Consider the following 18,147-nt stretch of genomic DNA (forward strand, 5'->3'; position numbering starts at 1 on the left):
GGTGGGGTGGTGGACGGGGTTTTATGCTTTCATTTTTTGGCGAGCCATTATGATTATTCAAGTTGATTATTTCATGTTGAAATATTTATCACGGACTTACCCAGATCTCATGCACAAAACCTAGATACTGACTGACTGAAACTATTTGAGATATGCTGTACAGTCTATTTTATGCCATCTCTGTTACTATTTAAGAGATATGATACATCTCACAAGTTAATTTTCTAAATGATGAAACACAGAGTAATGAAAGGGATTTCTCACGCTACTTACAAGTCCCTATATGTATAAAAAACTCCAACATGTGTCATGCTGATGCTTCTGCTGTCCATCACATGAAGGCCTTTTAATGGTCCACAGCCCTCCTTGTCATATCAGGGTTACAGTTCATGCCCTTTGAGTAAATAGGCTTAAGAAATGGGTGAACTAAAGGTATACCATACTTAAGAGCATATCTTACAAAAACAAAAAACAAAAAACAAACAACCAAAACCCAAAAAACCAACCAAAACCAACAGATAACTTTCCTTCACCCGAGAGAAGAGTGGCAAAAGAAATACTTCTATTAGTTATTCTGCTGGTTCACAACACCACCAAATATTTAGTTACGAAAAGGAATAGGCAAGTCTGAATATTCTCCCTCTTTAGTTAAAGCCACTGACAATAAAAGTATCATACGAAAGTTACCAGTAGGAACCATTCTCCTCTTCACTGAGCACAACTACATAAGCTAAATGATTCTAAAAACCTAATCAGTACATTGTTTTTTATTAGTAAGAATATGAATTATATCTTATTTCCTTTGGACTTCATAACATACTTGTCCCCACCCTACTTACCTTATGTGTACTTCCTAACACTACAGAAAGTAAATGCAAGTCAGTTTTCAAAACTAAATCTTACTGATGCACATTAGAAGTGCTGATGTCACTTCCATAACATGCCAAAAGTAAAGATTTTAAAGCTGAAAAAGTAATGTTAAATAATCTCATTTCAAAACATGAACTTTCTCAGATGTTAATCACTTGGAGAGAAATGTCTTTATCAGAAGCAGAAATGAACAACGTCACCCCAAATCCTATCATCATACCCAGAGTTACTAATCTGAATTATCTGGATTCTAGCATTTATTTACTGCTGTCTGTATTCACGCCATTGATGTATTTCTAAGCATATATGTTATAGCAATATACTTACGGCAGCGGTGTTCTTCACTGCATTTCCTACAATCACCACAACTCTTCCTTTAAAGCTCTGGAGCGTGGCAGTTGCTGGGCACTGGACGAGATCCCCTTCTGCAGTAAATGCTGATGCAAATGGGACATTGATGCTGCCAGAAATGTGGCCACGGTTAAAGCTTAGGAAGATCAGTTAAGGACATCTAAAAGGCAGAGGTATCTGTGGTACACGCACAGCTGTAGGATGAACCTGCTCTTCATCCTGGCTGTCGTGATACAACAGTGTTGGTCTTTTGTGCTAGTATATTTTGACAAACCTCATTTACTGTTCACTTATATGGAGAAAACTTCTGAGACTACATAGAAAAAAAGGACAGAATGAAGAGTTGTTTGTTTCTTAAAGGACATAGCACAGCACTACAGAAACTGATCTGGTAAATGAAACACTTGGTGCTAAGGACCCAATATCCACAGTATACATATTTTTGTGGATTTTACTTCAGATCAGCTCTAGTCTGATAACAGGAGCCAAATACCAATAAACAGCTGGAACATCTCTTCCAGAGGAGTTTTATGCAAAAGCAATGAAGTACTTACAATTAGAACTAAAACTAAATAGGGATTATTGGAAAATTTCCTTAAACCTCCTACCAACCCCTGCAAGCCCCCTACAACTTTGATGCAAACTGAAATGTACATGCATTCAGATTCCCAGACTATAAGCATTATGTATATTATCTGAAGTCCCGCTAACAGCAAGTATGTATTGGGTATTGAAAAACAAACGATAAATGAGTGCGAGCAACTCTGAGATATAGTTAGTTGTGCTTGACTTTCAAAGGATGATCATTCAATGAGATTTTTATGAACAAATATTGAATGTGAAAGTTGCTTCAATAAAAATTAAGTTGGACCACTATTACCTAGCTTTTTATGAATTTGAAAATGCACCATGACCTTGACAAACCTCTGAATTACTTTCATAGACACATGCCTGGAATACTCCCCTTCCTCAACAATAAACGAGAACAGCCTTGAAGAGATGGGAAGCAGCAAATTTCTGCAAAAATCTACACAACATCGAATACCCAGATTAGTCACTCTTTATTACTGTACTGTACTTGCAGAGAACTAGTTTAATTTATAATTAAATCCCAGAATCCTTTTTAATAAAGGAGCTGCCTTAAATGGAGACAAGATTTAATTGATTTAGGTTAATATTAGCATTCTTTTCTCGTGATTTATTTAACAGTTTCAGCTTTATGATCATCACTGTTAGTGTGGGAAAAACATGGCTATACAAAAACATTTGAAAGAACAAAAGATGATCATGTACCATTCATTAATGTTGTCTGTTTCTATTTTGAAGGGAAAAATTATGATGCTCCTCCTTCACTAATCTGTGCCAACCCCCTTTCCCCAACCCCATTTATAACCACATCACTCTCATTGCTACTAACCAGGGTAAAAGTTCTGAAACAGTCATCATGTAGACAGAAAATTGCTTTGGACAGATTTAGTTGCATGCACTTATGCCACTGAGTATGCTTAACGGCTCAGAGAAACTTGACCTAATCTTTTAGAAAAGAAATAATTTGATATCAGCATTAGACACCAAACTAGATAGATCCAAAATGTATTTGCTGTCATTCACATTCTCCCTAACCTTATGTGACCACCTTAAGCATTCCAGTACTAAGACAATTAATAAAATGGCCAAGATTTTGTGCTACAGACTGTGAGACCGTAAGTATGCAGCTATAACTTTCATAACAGGAATGGAAAGCTGCCAGTATTTCTGCTAACATGCTTAATGAAATGAGCCTTAGACGAACTGCTGGCCAAGAGAGACACTGCTTTGAGTGTATTACCTTTTCATTAGAAAGTCTTTGGTTACAAAGCTGTCTATTGGGAAAAAGGGCTAGTAGGTCTTGGCCTTGCAACATAAGCTTCATTACAAAACAATGCCTTAGCTTTCAAGTGCATCCTAGTATGAAATATGAAGCATGTTTGATACTTGTTGAAAGTCCTCTCATGCTTTTTTTCAAATCACACTGAAAACAAAGTTTAGCGCAACAGGCATAGACAATGAGTAAGACTAATAACAAAACATAAGAAATGATCATGTTTTTGAAACACCTGACAGTGGTCTGTCACATTTTAAAACACATGCCACAGTAACATACGGACTGCCGGATCCTATTGTACAGTTTGTTGAAATTTTGTGACAAACACAGAGACTATTTCCTTACTGCAAGAATGAACAGGACTTGGAACACTGTATTCCTATGGTTTCCCATGTATATTCAGAACTGCTGAGAGTTTAATAGCTTTCCAGGTACCACATGTTTTCTTCTACAACTGACATACAAACCAACTCACTCAAGGGGTAATTTTTCTACCTACCAGGCTGCCTTTTTAATAATGACATTCCCTACCTCCTAATACCAGACAGGTATTAGGATTTAAGTCCACCCATTATTTAAAGGGCAGGACATTTTAGTCTACCATAAACTCCAACCAGACTGAAACAGCAGCAGTGATTACAGTGCACTGTTCAAGCTATGGAGATTTTCTCTCCCCAGCATGCCTCCTCATTCAAGAAATATAAATGGAAAGTCTGATTAAAATTTTGTAATATGAAAGACAGGTTCATAAAACCACTTACTTCATAGCTGTCAAATTATTTTCAAATAATTGAAATTCTGAATCCACTCTGCTAGAGTAGAATAGGATTTATACAACAGTAGAGTAGAACCTATTATCAAGCTATTAGGAAAGCTATAGAAACATTTAAGCAAACACCTTGCCTTTGATCCTGATTATAATATAAATAAATCCATTACTGTACACAGATAATAGCCTTTCAGTGCAACAGTTGGAGTCTAGGCATTTTATATTACTTGTTCTCCTTCTGCATTCTCCTTGATGATTTCTAGGAATTAGCTTAAATAATTAATAACAGAATGATGCACATAGATAAAGAAACACTATTTAACTCGGTAGTATCAAAGCTTTCTATGCAGTAGCAAGAACTTTTTATAGTTTTTAATTCCAGGGACTTCTCTTTTAAACTGGAGTCTAAAAAGTATTATCTCTTGATGAAGAAATTATCTCTCTGAAAATAGCTTGCATTTTTACAGTTTCTGAATAAAGGACCACATTTTCAACAATCTAGATCCAGGAGTAGAGAAGCCACTGAAGTGCAGAAAATAAAGAGTCAAACTACTCAGACACATGAATCTCTACTTAATTGGAATCCTTAACTGATGCATGAAATTAATACATGCAAGCAAAAGAAAAATTACTTTTTGTGTTCCTTTGACCATTCTGTTTTATCTACACAGCAGATCACATTACAGGTTCAAGTTTGGCATACAATAAAATTATATTTCCTTGAAAAATAACAGTTTTAATTTAGAATAGTCCAATTATACTATTCTGTTTACAATGTAAATAATAAATTTATCTTTACATAGTAAAAATATTTATTTTTTACTTCACCAGACTGTCATAAATGTTGCTATATTTAATAGAGAAAAATGTTAGTGGCAGTGTTTTTCTGCATATACAATTACCTTTAAATGAAAAATGAGGTTGAAACATTATTTATTTAAATTTTTACTACATATTTTAACCCAAATATTGGCATTGATCCACCATTCACTTCACTGTCTAGAATCTACACTTTTCTAATGCACATGCAGTACGTTAGTAGCGTTTGTTAGACACTGGAAGATCTTGTCTAATGGTAAAGCTGTTGGGAGCCTGTTGAATCTCTGTCATGGGAGACTCAGAACAAGCCAGACACATGTAGAAGGAATGAACCTCCTTTCTCAAAGTAAAGTTGGACTAAAACTCATGATTCTATTTTTTCTGTTTTTCTATTTTCTATTTTTTCTATTGAGTATTGTTTGCCCATTAAGAATTATAGCTTGTGACGCAGCAAGCTAAGAGTACATCTACTGCAAAAACAACTATCTACATCATCTTTGCTATTATGGAAGAAGCAATACTTAAAAAAATGATACAAACCAATAACAAGTATATTCCCAAATACTCAGTATAATGTTAAGAGTTACTTCTAATAAAATCTTGTCATTATTCCCACTTTTAGATGGATGTTGACAATGATGTGTCTTGCTGGCAAAGCACATCTGTAAGGACTCCCCCTTCCAAAACCCCAATAAACCTGGCCCTGTAACTACATTATTCAGAAAAACAATAAAAAAAATACTCCACATGCAAAGAACTATGTATCTAAAAAAGAACAAATGAGTAAGGCGTAGACAGGGTAGTAACCCTGATAAAAATACATCCTCTAGTTAGCTTATAATCAGAAGGGTTTTAAAGGTAACTAGAGGATGTAAGTTAGGGCAGCCATATGGCTGCATTACCTGATGGCAGCAAGAAGGCACTCAATAGGAATTGGTTTTCCACTGAGGGATTGGCAAAGCACATGAGCTCTCAACTCTTCTCTATCTCCCTTCCACTTAATTGGAAAGCCTCACACCCTTCCAAAATATTTGTCATATTAAATGGGGAAGGTCTGCTGACAACACCTGTCATAAAAAAAAAGTAGCATTAAGGCACTTACGCTACTGGTACAAAGTGGTTTCACTAGATCCACAGCTTAAAATGGGAAGGCAAAAATACTTTTGTCCTCTTCTCTGCAAACCATGGCTCTCCATGACATAAAAATCTGCCTTCAGTCCTTCCACTGCACCTCTATCACATCCGTTTCTATTATTTACCATTCTGCAGACTATGAGGAAATAATTGATACAAGCATGATTTGGCAAGGCTGGCACTTTAGATTTGAAGGATACTCTTCACTGTTACGAATGTCCACCACCAGCAGCTTTGGCTTGCTAGACTTTGTTTTCTTTACAGGTGTTTTGGAATGACTAGGTCCTGTCAACTCACACAAATCAATCAGATCTTCTGCTGAAATTCGTGGTGACACCTCTGCCTTCAGGTCATCCAACTTGATAGAATCCCTAGACTTTAAAAGAAGAAAATTAATATTAGAGGTGATAGAATTAGAGACATGGTGTTCTTTGAAACTTCTACTTATTTGACAACCTCAGAGTGTAACAACCCAAATAGACAGAAACAAATCTTTTCCTTATAACTCTGAACTTGTCTGAGTTAAACTATCCATACAGAAAAGCTCCAGAGCAGTGCCAAATACCTGCCTGCCAGTTATAGCCCTATATTCTGTTGAAGTTGTTAAAAAAGAAAATTGTTTGACAATCTGTACAAACTATTTTAGTTTGTGATTTGTTAATGAATTATTCACTGTGGCTGAGGGGGTCACAAAACTCACTGAATGTTTTTCAGCATCAGAAATTAAGTAAATTGGCTAGAAAGCACTCTGAAAGGAGAAGCTGAAAGACCTTATGCTTGGAGCAGGAAAGCAGGGTAGCAGCTGGAGACTTGGCACAGAAACTGCAGGGATGCCTCTGTAAGATACAGAGCTAACTAAACACCAGGTATTATCCCATCCCAAAGACTAGGCACAAATCAGGACACCAGAAATGTAAGAAACAGTCCTGTATTATAATCCAGAAAATTTGTTCCTTAGTTTTGGGGGATGGGGAAATCGGAGGGACAGGACAGATGATGACATAACACGCCTCACCACACATCTGGTAGTACTCAAGCAACTAGTTTGATAATACTTAAATATTTTTTTCATAAGAGAGCCTTCATTGGGAATTATCTCAGAAATATTCCTAACTACTAGCATTTCTTCACTTTACATTCTTAAAAGCTCATGCATATCTAAATCAAAAAAGAAACAAAAAAAATTTAACCCTCCTTATTTTTGTAAATAACAGAACGCAGAAATCCTGTATTTTCATTACCAACACATACAAATCTCTGAACTGCAGCAGAAAAAATAAAATATGGTCACTGCAAGACAGTTGTGAAATGTATGAAGCCATGTCTCCACCTTCCTTCAGAGGCTGCTTTAAACTGCTGAAACTTAAGTGCCATTACAACTACACTTTCGCCCAAAAGATTTACCTTGACTCAATCAAAATAAAGCATAAGGAAAACCTTCTGCTTGTTCAAGAGGGTTAAACTTGGATTATTTGCAAGCAACAGGCAAAAAGTTCTGCAGCAGCACTAGGCTTTTTTGTCCTTGGGAGCACCGGGTTTGCAAAACCTATTTGCAGATCTAAAAGTTAAAGGACTGCTACAGTCACTTTTCATATTATTACATATGCAAACATAAGACTTCTTTCTTTAATCTCTCAGCTACCCTGGTGGAACTTCCAGAATTATATCTGCACTAAAAGGTCCTCATATCACTTCAATTAAATGTTGAATGTGCTTATTTTTTAAAACTTTCATATACTATGTAATTAAAAATACATTAGCACGCACCATGGTGTTAAGGAATTAATAAATTACATTTATTTATAGTCTTCTGCAGCAAGAATTTTTTTCTTCTATTGGTGCCATTGTCTCAATTTGAAAAATCACAGGTAGATTGTAAAGCAGCTTGTTTTCATTATGCTTTAATCCAGCAGATATAGAGTTAACAGGTAGATTATGTATGGAAAAAAAACCCCAAAACATTATGGAACTCAACTTACTCCAAGAGTTATGCACATCAAAGATACAGTTATGGCGCTTAGTCATCTTACAACAGAACTGGTTTGTCTTGTGCAACCATTGTGCTCCCGTTGAGCAGGAGGTCAAATAGAGGCGAAAGTTGTTCATAACTAAGTCCACAGCTGTCTCTAGCAAGTTATTCTGGCTTGTCAGGAGACAGGAACAAACAGGATAACTAGGATTTGTTAGAGGGAACATCTGAAAGATCTTCCAACTGATCTGATGTCGTCTTCTTGAGGAAGACCTAAATTCATGAAATAGCCAACCATTTCATTGTGAAGATTTGCATGTGTGCTCTGCAGTTGTTTAGAACATGAGCACAGGCATACAGAGACGGACTACAAAAAGTGAAAAAATAAAAGAACAAATATCATGTATTATCTTTGAGAATGATTCTATACAGTGCAGTCAAAATACAGGTCTTTCTAAGAGTATCACAGTAGCAAATTTCCTGCTTTGAAAAAAATTCCATTTCTGTCACCTTGTTTTAGATTGCAGTGACCACACTGATTTGAGATACTATATGCTTATAGCCCATGAAAAAAAATCAAGAGAACAGGAGAAACACACTGAAGGAAATGGACACCTTACTAATTAGTATTAGCCCAAATGACTGGTAGCTCTAGCTTTTGTTTCAGTTTCTAAACATACTAGGCTTCTCATTTAATCTGAGGACTGTTTCAAATTTAGAGAGTGTGCTAGAGAGAACAGAGAGGCATACACATATTTTCTTGAGTTATGTCCCAGAAAAAAAGACCTCTTAGACAGCCCCTCTGCAGTTAAAAATACCTCTGCTGTAAAGCAGGTTATCAAAAAGCACTCATTACAAACAAAATCCGTAATTGTACTTCAGGGAATATATTAGCCCACCAAACTGCCTTTTCCATTGTATAGGATAGTATTCAAAACAAAAGAACTTAAAAATTGCTAGTGTCAGCACATAATCTCCTCCCAAGTTCAGAATAATAGATGTCACAATGCTTTATAATCAGAAAAATGCTTGATTTTCTGGATAACACATTATTTCTTTCAACAGAACAGCCAATACTCAAGGGAGATCTGTTTCCATAAAAATAAGTATGACAGAGGACACAGCCGACTCTCAGCTGCTGTCTAAAGCCACCTCCCAGTTGAGTAGCTCGATTTCCCCAAGAGGAGTCCAAGGAAATGAATTGCATCAAAGGAGAGGAGGAACAATAATATCAAACTCTTCTCTCAAACTTCAGACTTGCCAAATGAATTCAGCAGTCCATGTCTAGGGGATTCACAGCAGACACAAGTTTGCAATACCCAAGAAAGGTAATAACGTAGAGAGGGTAGCAATTACATAAATACACGTTTGGCTGAGACAGCTTAATTTGCCTGATGAGTAAAACTGGCAGACATCACTACACCCTACTGAGGCAACAGCTTCTCCCTCTGGAGAACATTTGTGGAGCATTACCAAGGAGAAAAGGGAAGCAAGTCCACTGCAAAAAGAGTTCAATCCTTGAAGCAGGGTCAGATGATTACAGGTAACAATAAACACTCAGGGAGTAAAGTCAAGCATTATAAATGTGGACTATGCCAGTGAAGCTGGCTGAGATGACCTGAATTAAGTCTTCTTGAGAAACATTTACCTTATGATGGTCTCTAATTACACAAACACTTCCTACCTTTATTTATACAACTCTTGTCTAATTCAGCAGATAGGATGGATGCCTCAGGAAAGAATAAAAGTTTAAGAGGCAAGCATAAAGTCTACAGCAGAAAACAAACCAGTCAAAATTCACCTATATTGATATAAAAACATTTTCTCCTTATCTAAAAGTATAAAGCCACAAGAAGTACTCCACATGTAGACACTATCTGTCCTGTGAATAGGTTTTAATAACCAGGAAAAACATTTTCTTTCCTTTAACTGCGTTGAAAATAAGGAGAAACACATTCAACTGTGAATTTTACAACCATCTTTGCTTTGACCTAGTATGTCCAGATCTGCCTAAATGGTATATTTAGTGATACAATATCTCTATGCAGGCTTTGAACAAAGCTGCAGCCTAAAGCTCCTCGACAGTCTTGCTGGAAATAGAATTGCTGAATCAGTTATTTCTTTTTACAGCTGTTTTATCAGACTAATTTATTTCCTTCAAATTGCAAAATGAAATATGTGCATGCACTTATAATATCATCTTTCCTAATTACATTTAAAAATTTGACTTTATCTGCTGTATCTGGTAACAACTATATTTCATGTCAGACATTTTCTCACAGGAATTTTCTAATGAACTGTCAGTCAGCGCAAGCTAAACATGGCTAACACGAAGCTGTCAATCCTTCTACCCAGTCCTCACACCTCCTCTTCATACCACCATCCTGCTATAGATACCTATAGTTTCACACTGGACTTGAGTTCAGACAGTTCTTGAGGCTGTCATGGCCCCTGAGCACCAAATCTTGCAGACTCTTCTGAACCTTTAACACCTTTCCTACTTCTCTCCACAACAGTGTTCCAGCTGTTGTCTACCACCTCAGTGACTACTCTCTTTGCCTCAGCCTGGCCAACTAAGAGGACATGCATAAGATGCAGGTTGACATTTTAGATTGGAGGCTTAACATTTGTCCTGACTGCTGCCTTCAATTCCCTGTTTAGGCTTTATTATGTCATCGCAGGCATTGGTTTCCAGCTGTAATGAACCAGAAGGAAGAGTAGGTGAAGGAAGGGAGAGGGCCCACTTTAAACCAAATCCTTTGAGTAATGTTAGCTGCTCTTGGAAAAAGTTTATGCCACTAATAGTCTCCCAGTAATTATTTACAAATACCCAACAAACTGTGAAGAGGCAGTAGTATCCAACTGGGATTTTGATTCCAGCTAAATTAAATTGCAGGTAGTCATGTCTCAGGACAGCTGCTCACAATATCTTGTTGAACTGATCATCTGCAATTTTTTGTTTGTTTTAAACAATGAAGGGAGCATAAGGATTATCCTACAAACCAAAATTTCCATGCTAGTAATACTTATTATTCTATGGGGGTACAAACAGGACAATTAAAAAAAACAGCCGATAACCCATGGGAAAAGCTTAAGTCCATATAGCATATCACATATGTAAGACGCTTGTTTCTTCCCTCCAATTATTCTTCTACTGTGATCTGTTCACTCTTTTCCAAGGCAGACATGGTACATAATTTCTAAAACAACCCCTTTACTCTTTTTTAAGAAAAAGGCAAAAGCTCTACTTTAAGCACAGTGCCAGCGGGTAGTTGAAAGTCCAGTTACACACTTGTGTAGTGCTCCAACAGTTCAGTCAATATACTCATAGTTTTAGAGGTAGTGTAAGAAATTGTATACCAACTACGGCACTGAAATTGAGAACTGTGTTCATATACAGACATGAACTGCCTGTCATTACTTAGAAAAGGTAAGAATTTATGAGAAAGATGCACGCGTATTTTCACACACACAAGTCATACACATGCTAAGATACCGAGCTTACTAAAGTTGCTTCGCCTGTTTTCCTGCAAAGAGACGAGACTTATTTTAGCATATCCTTACTTCAAGCATGAATCTTGCTTTAGACTAGTCAGTTATAAGAAGTTGTTCATCAGGGAAGCCTGCTGATTAAGCAGGCTGGTAATAGGAAAAAGAGTGCTTAAGCTGAAGTCTGAGGTCTACTTCCCTCCCAGAAGTTTCTCTGGCAACACCCTAAATTCTTTACTTTCAAACTACTTATTCTTCTTGCCCCATTAATTTTCAAATAGGCCTGGGAATTGCTAAGCCATATGCATTTACTGCTCTTAATAAGAAGAAATAGGCATTAAGAATTTTTTTTCTTTTAAATATTAGGAATTAAAGCTGCTTAATCATTCTCAAATTAGAAGTCAAGCTTCAGAAAGATTAAAGCACTCCAGAACATGAGGCTGGCACAATCATAGCTCCTATCTATTTTTCCATTAGCCTGTAATCTCTTACGGGCATTTCATCCTGGCTATTAAATGAAGATATATAGATTTATTTTTTTTTTAGAAAATAAGCAAGTATCTTTAGTTCTGCTGAACCTGAACTTAACAGTCCCATCTGATAAACACAGGAGCTATAAAGCAACTTTTTATCCACAGAAAGGATGGCTTTATCTGAGTAGAAGCAGGGTTTCCCCCCTTTTGTCTTTGAAGCTGGGAAAACTTATTGCAGCAAATTTAATACAGAAGGAACTTCAGCCTGAAATTCAATATAATTAAAATCTGGGGTTCAAATAAAATAATCTATTCAAAGTATCAAAGTCCTTCATAAAGAAACACGCTTCATGGAAGATGTTGTTCCATATTTTTGGAACCTCATGTTTTATTTCTGAAATAAATGTATGCATGTATATCTAGGAATAAAACAACAAAAACATTTTAAAACCAGGTTTGAAGATAATGGTTTTAAAAGATTTCTGAAGAATTGATCAAACAGAGAAAGAGACAAAAGTAGATTCACACAGCAACCAGAAACAGATGCAACTCCGAATCAAGGGTCACACTAGTTTGTAGCAAAGACATTGCTGTTTGTGCTTGTTTTTAAATAACCATAATGGAAGAAAGTTAATGTATTTTTTTTTTACAGTGATTTCCACCTAAATATAATAATGTAATGGTGCCATCATATAAACTTTGGGATAAATATATCTTTATAGAGTAGCACTATCTTATACCAATTAAAATATAGCAGGCAGATGAAAACAACTCGTAGAAAAGAAGAGGGAGAATAAGCAAGAAGAACAGGACACTTCAGGATAGATTTGTAGGCAAAGCCACTGCTATCGTGTTTTTATCAAAGAAGCAGTTTTCATGACAAGCAGAGTCAGTTTTGAGGAAGTAACTGAAAACAAGACCAAATAAGAACACTGGATTTTAGCTGCATCATCTAAAAGGATTTTATGACTGAAACCAATCATTACCAGTGTGTTTGCACTTAGTATTTCCCATGCAAATGGTTTTGTTTACATCCTTCATAACTAAGTAGATGAAGGCAGTATTTAATACCCAAGGAGCATTGTCCTTTGCAAGTTTATTTTTCGTGGGGTGTTTTTGTTTGTTTTTAAACAAATAGAACAACACCCATAGCTCCCTTGAACTCTGATGGCCTGATAAGCGAAAAGTACTTAACTCCTGCACCAACTGAGAAAGAATGATGCTTAAATCCACTGTTACTGACAAAGAGAGGCCTATACAGGCAGGGAAGTATTCTAATGATCACAAATAAATAAAAAGGAATACAAAATATTTTGACATGCTCCCTAATCCCCCTGTCCTCTCCTCCCCCACCGTTTATGACCATTATTAGCAAAGGATCACACAAAAAGGCTTCAATGGTTTTGATGTTCAATCAGTACTACTTATAAAGGAGGAACAGCCAAACTTCCAGATTTTAGGAACTGTTTTCTAAAATTTTTCAAAGACTTGAGAGCCACTGTTCTCTACACAACCTCTCTAGCAAACTCATTCTTACATTTCAAATTCAATCCTCCCTTGCCATCATATTCTGCTTCTCATATTTCCAAGTGAAGACATTGGTGCCTACCTTCTCTATACTCCCTATCTCCCTCTACTTGGAATCATAGAATCGTTTAGGTCAGAAAAGACCTTTAGGATCATTGAGTCCAACTGTCAACTCAACACCACCATGCCCACTAAACCATGTCCTACATTAAAAGTGTGCTCCATTTCATTTTGCAAGTACATTTTGCAAGCTGTACTCTTCCACCCCCTCCACCACCCCGACTCCTCCACAGAGCTCCCTGCTCCAGAACTCACACCTTAAGGACTGTGCAAAAAAAAACTTTTAGCCAATTGTCATTCATAAACATCCTCTAAATGTCTTAGTACACCATTGTAGGCAGTCTACAAAAATGTAAGTGAGCTCTGCTTGCTGAAGTAGCTCATTATTAAGGAAACCTATCTCTCTTTCTCCCTGGAATAACATAATTGAGTGAATAAGCTGAGTCAGCAGAGCAGAAAGACAAGTTACTCCCTGCATGCAGCTAGGCAAATATGCTGCAAAGTTTCATTAGTTATTGCCTCTGATATGATAAAACAGGTAACACTTCTCACCACTGCAGGGACCCATTTTAAAATACAAAGCTGAGCAATAATCCAGTCATGCCTGAAAACACCCACAAGATGCTTTAACATGAAATAAAACTTGAAGTAAAAGAAGCAGCAAGAATGATCTTGCAAGCCTTCCCTGCTTTCCATTGGTGCCTCTTTTCTCCCATTGATAGATACTCTCTCCCTGACAAAAAATTGTATTACTTTGAGAAAAAAAAAAATTACAGAATCTTAAGAATACAAACTGTCAGAGATTCCCTCACCCTCTTTAGAAACAAACCCAACAGGAATTTAATATTGCATCTCAATACAAACTGCAACTGGAAGAGGAATTTCCTTTCCCTCACGATGTGATCAACGTATGTCTCTTGGTGTCAGAGACCTTGGATTTAGCAATCCATCTTTTTTGAGGATTCAACTGTAGTTATTTATCCATGATTCCTGTTTTCTGAACTGGCATTATCAATGGCAGCACAGTTCTGGGACATTTTCAGTTATTTACTAGTGCGAAGCCTGCCAAAGAGCAAAACATACTGTTAAGGCTCTACCTTAACTGCTGACTATTAAGAGAGGTGCTGAACTTTAATAACTGTCAAAAAGTTTGAAACTATGGTTAGCCAGTTACCCTGCAAGCTGTACGTGCTTTTCACATCAATCTCCTTGGATTTCTGTACGACTCTGCTCATTTTAGAAACCCAGGTCCAAGCTTTGGTGATATATACAGAAGTCATCATTTTAGCATCAACAGAAACATTTATGCCCATCAAACTAAAATGTGTTCATTCATGTTTGCAGGGTGGGCTCCACGACTAACTTTTGCTGCAAGTTCAACTTTGCAATCAGTATACACATTTTCTTCTAGCTATGCTGTCATGTGTATTTGAAAATCAGATCTTCCACTAGTGACAATAGCAGATGAGAAAATATACATACATAGCTGTAGCAATTTTACTAGTAAATTAAGATGATGTTGACACGATCACACAGGCCACCAGTCAGTTTGTACTAGGCTATCAACTGCAAGAATGGAGCAACAGCACCAGGCAAGAGACCTGTGTTCAGGAAATTTTTTTTCATCCTCTCACTCCTCTTCCTAGTAAAATTAGATCATTATGACATTGCATCCTGACTCAACTGAGAAAATGCACAGTACTTAGCCTTGCCTCAGGTGCATTAAGAAAGGGATGTGGTGGAATCCTGGATTCAAGGTTAGCTTAAGGCAGGCTCCTATAGACACCTATACAGAGAAAAAGAATAGGGTAGGACAGAGGACTGGGAAGTAGAGGAAAAACACGCCTTAGGTCTTTGATAGAAATAAGTATCTCTGACATCATACACCCCCTCCCCATGTCATGAAAATTAATTTTTATTACATTTTCTCAATAGCACTGTGCTCTAAGACATAACTCTCACAGCAGCAATACATGGCATACACAGGAGTTACTGCATGCTGAAATTAGAGTTGCTGTGAGTGGCAGGAGGTAGCTATGTCTGTGCACCTGAGCATATTTGTGTGTGAGAAACTACAAACATCCTTGAGTTTACTTCTCCAAAAACTGACTTCAAAAATTTCTCCCAAACTCCATTGCTTTCTAAAGCCACAAGCACACACATAAAAAATGTAATCCTAAGTGGACCATTTCTCTCTGCAGTATCTAATTGTGCTTATCAGAAGCTGAATAAAGCATTAAGCTTTTTAGATCCGTGCTGGCCCTAAAGCATATTTTTAGCACACTTAATGGATTATTCTGAGTGTTACTTCTCTCCTAAAGTAAATTCACATACATGCTGCACTGCTTTTTCTTTTTTCCCTTTTTTTTTTAGATGCAGGCCACTATTTTTTTTTATAAAGTATGATTATTTAACAAAGTATAAAATAAACCTTTCACCCAGGAAACCACACCAAGTATTTATATTGGTTGCCAAAAAGACTACTTCCACCATAGTCCTCCTTCTGAGAGAGGGCCAGTCAGCACTGAAAACAAAGTAACCATGTCTTCAGCCACCCAGCCAGCTTGCAATTCAGGACCACTACAGCCTGAAATTGTGCTCTCCCTAGGATTTTGCAAGCTGATCTCATTATGTATTTCTCAGAGGAAAATTTTAAAGCATCCCTCACAAAATGTTAACTTTACATCACATTGTCAGCAACCCACTAAGTAAAATTATTAAAACACCGAAGTGTGTAACTACTTCCTAACATTCTCCATGCATTGGATGTGCATTAAAAAAGCCCAAACAAAGTGTTTGAAAATAGCTTACTGCTACTACTCTTCAGTGAGATCGAGCAAATTCCTCCTTGCTAAAACTTAGTCATAAACATAAGGCTTTGCTCCAGCTGTCCTTGTGGAAACACACACTTGCACACAACACCAATTTTTCAAGAATGGAACCATACCAGATCACATATCACAGAGATCACCCACCAATAATCGGTGAGGAAAACTGGCATGAATTAATGCAGATGGAAATAGCACAGGTAAAACCCACAGTGCCACTTTGCAGAGCTCAGGTGTGGATTGCCAGATACACCTGAGCATGGAATATGGCTGGGCAGGTGTAACACTGGCCAGACAGACTATGGAAATTCTGGGTTTCTTCCATTTTTCATTTCTAATATTCCAATAATTTACTTTGGCAAGGACTGACCTCAGATTACATTACCAGTGCTACCATATGCATTTCAGACAGTGTTTCCTCACAGGATACACTCCACAGGGGCTAAGGGTGGGTATAGAAGGGAAACACAGAGTTCGCTCTAATACAAACAGCTGTAGCAAACTTGAATGCATGGTTCTATTGTGTTTACTAATTTATTATGGGCTCAATCCTTTCTTTATCTTGTAAACAGCTCATTTATCAATAACTTCCACACCTTAAAGGGTGGTGACGATAGCGGCCATATTCCTTATTCTGCCATACAGTGGCTACTGCTTATGATTTTTTTAAAGTAAATTTCTTTTCTCCAGTAATATGGCAAAACTGAAAATAAAAAAAAAAAAGGAGAAAAATGAAACTCCCAATATTTAATTGATCAAAGGCTATGAAACCCTGAACCTGATTTTAAAACAATTTCCAAATCAGGAAGAAAAACCCCAAACATAAAAGGAACATTCCCACAAGATGGAGAGAGAAAGAACTGGCTGATTTTTTCTTTTTTTAAAATTAATTTTACAGGTATAATTACCCCCTTCTCCCCCACCACATTTGTTAATCAGTCATGGAATCCCAATTGTGGGAGGTCAAAAAGGTCAAATACACCCAGCTTTCAACTTCAAAGTGGGTATAATTGCAAAGGCTTGTGAGGAAGGACTAGATGGACAATCAGTGAATCCAGAACCTGAGCCTAAGGCTGCAGCGGAGTGTGCTCTGGCTGCTCTGACTGCCCATTCATATTCACAACAGACAAACACGTCCCAGGGAGACTCAGAAACCAAGTCTGTACAAAATATGTTTAAAATCCTTAAATATGATCTAAGTGAGTGTCTAACAAACTATTAAAGTCTCATATAAATAATATTTAGATTATTATAAACATACACCTTTAATTCTGCCTCAACTAAAAAACCAGCACATTTGTTCCAGTGAGTTTACATTCAATTAAAATAATTGCTATTTATATTACAACTTAAAAAACAACCACAACATTCATTAGAGACTCTTAAATTAACATTTAACATCAGTTATTTCCTAAGCCATGTACTTCTTGTTTTATCCACTCTGGTAATTGATTTAATGCGTTATCTTCTGTCAGAAATAGTCCTAAAACATAAGAAAATACATTCATATTTTTAAAACCAAGCAGAGTAAGGGAAGTCATAAAAAAGGCTTCCTTCAGCTAATTTAATCTGCAAAACCAAAGTACTGAAAGCAGAGGTTTCCTTACACTCCCTACTTTTTGGTTGCTGGCTGCCTGGTTTATGAGTACCAAAAAAACTTTGAAAAGCTCACAAAAAACACAGAGAAAGTTTTGAAGCTTTCAATAATTCCCCCAAATATTTGCCAGAACGTGATGAGCTTATGACATGCCTAATTAAACAGTGAATTGGTTATTCACTCACAGGGGAGCGACACAGAAAATATGTTTTAACCAACTCATCTCAAAAATGACAAATAAATCCAACTTCTCACTCAAGTTGTTGGCAGCTACAATCAGAAAAACAGAAGCATCAAAGCTACATGCCAAATAAATTAGAAACATTAACTCAGATCTTGGTGAGTTAATGCTTTGCACAACATGAACTAAAAACAAATTTGAGGAACAGCTTTCTGT

At 36.8% G+C, this 18,147-nt stretch overlaps 1 protein-coding gene across 2 annotated transcripts in view; it reads right to left on the bottom strand.

The window, feature by feature from the left end:
• TBCK (TBC1 domain containing kinase) overlaps positions 1-18,147 on the bottom strand; it is a 115,175-nt gene that overhangs the window by 11,499 nt on the left and 85,529 nt on the right. The window contains exons 25-27 of one of the 2 annotated variants that reach the window (XR_775550.1): positions 6,105-6,183; positions 5,576-5,740; positions 3,208-3,232 (exon numbers count right to left, since the gene is read on the bottom strand). Coding sequence is in view for 1 of the 2 variants with exons in the window: in XM_010586226.1 (XP_010584528.1) it covers positions 1,198-1,357; positions 6,008-6,183 (336 nt within the window). In the remaining variant the exon portion in view is untranslated. Of the gene's footprint in view, positions 1-1,197; positions 1,358-3,207; positions 3,233-5,575; positions 5,741-6,007; positions 6,184-18,147 lie in introns of those variants that run through there. The other variant, XM_010586226.1, reaches the window with a different exon arrangement.

The sequence above is a fragment of the Haliaeetus leucocephalus genome, unplaced genomic scaffold, assembly GCF_000737465.1.
Source record: "Haliaeetus leucocephalus isolate CR32 unplaced genomic scaffold, Haliaeetus_leucocephalus-4.0 Scaffold140, whole genome shotgun sequence".
Classification (NCBI taxonomy): Eukaryota; Metazoa; Chordata; class Aves; order Accipitriformes; family Accipitridae; genus Haliaeetus; species Haliaeetus leucocephalus.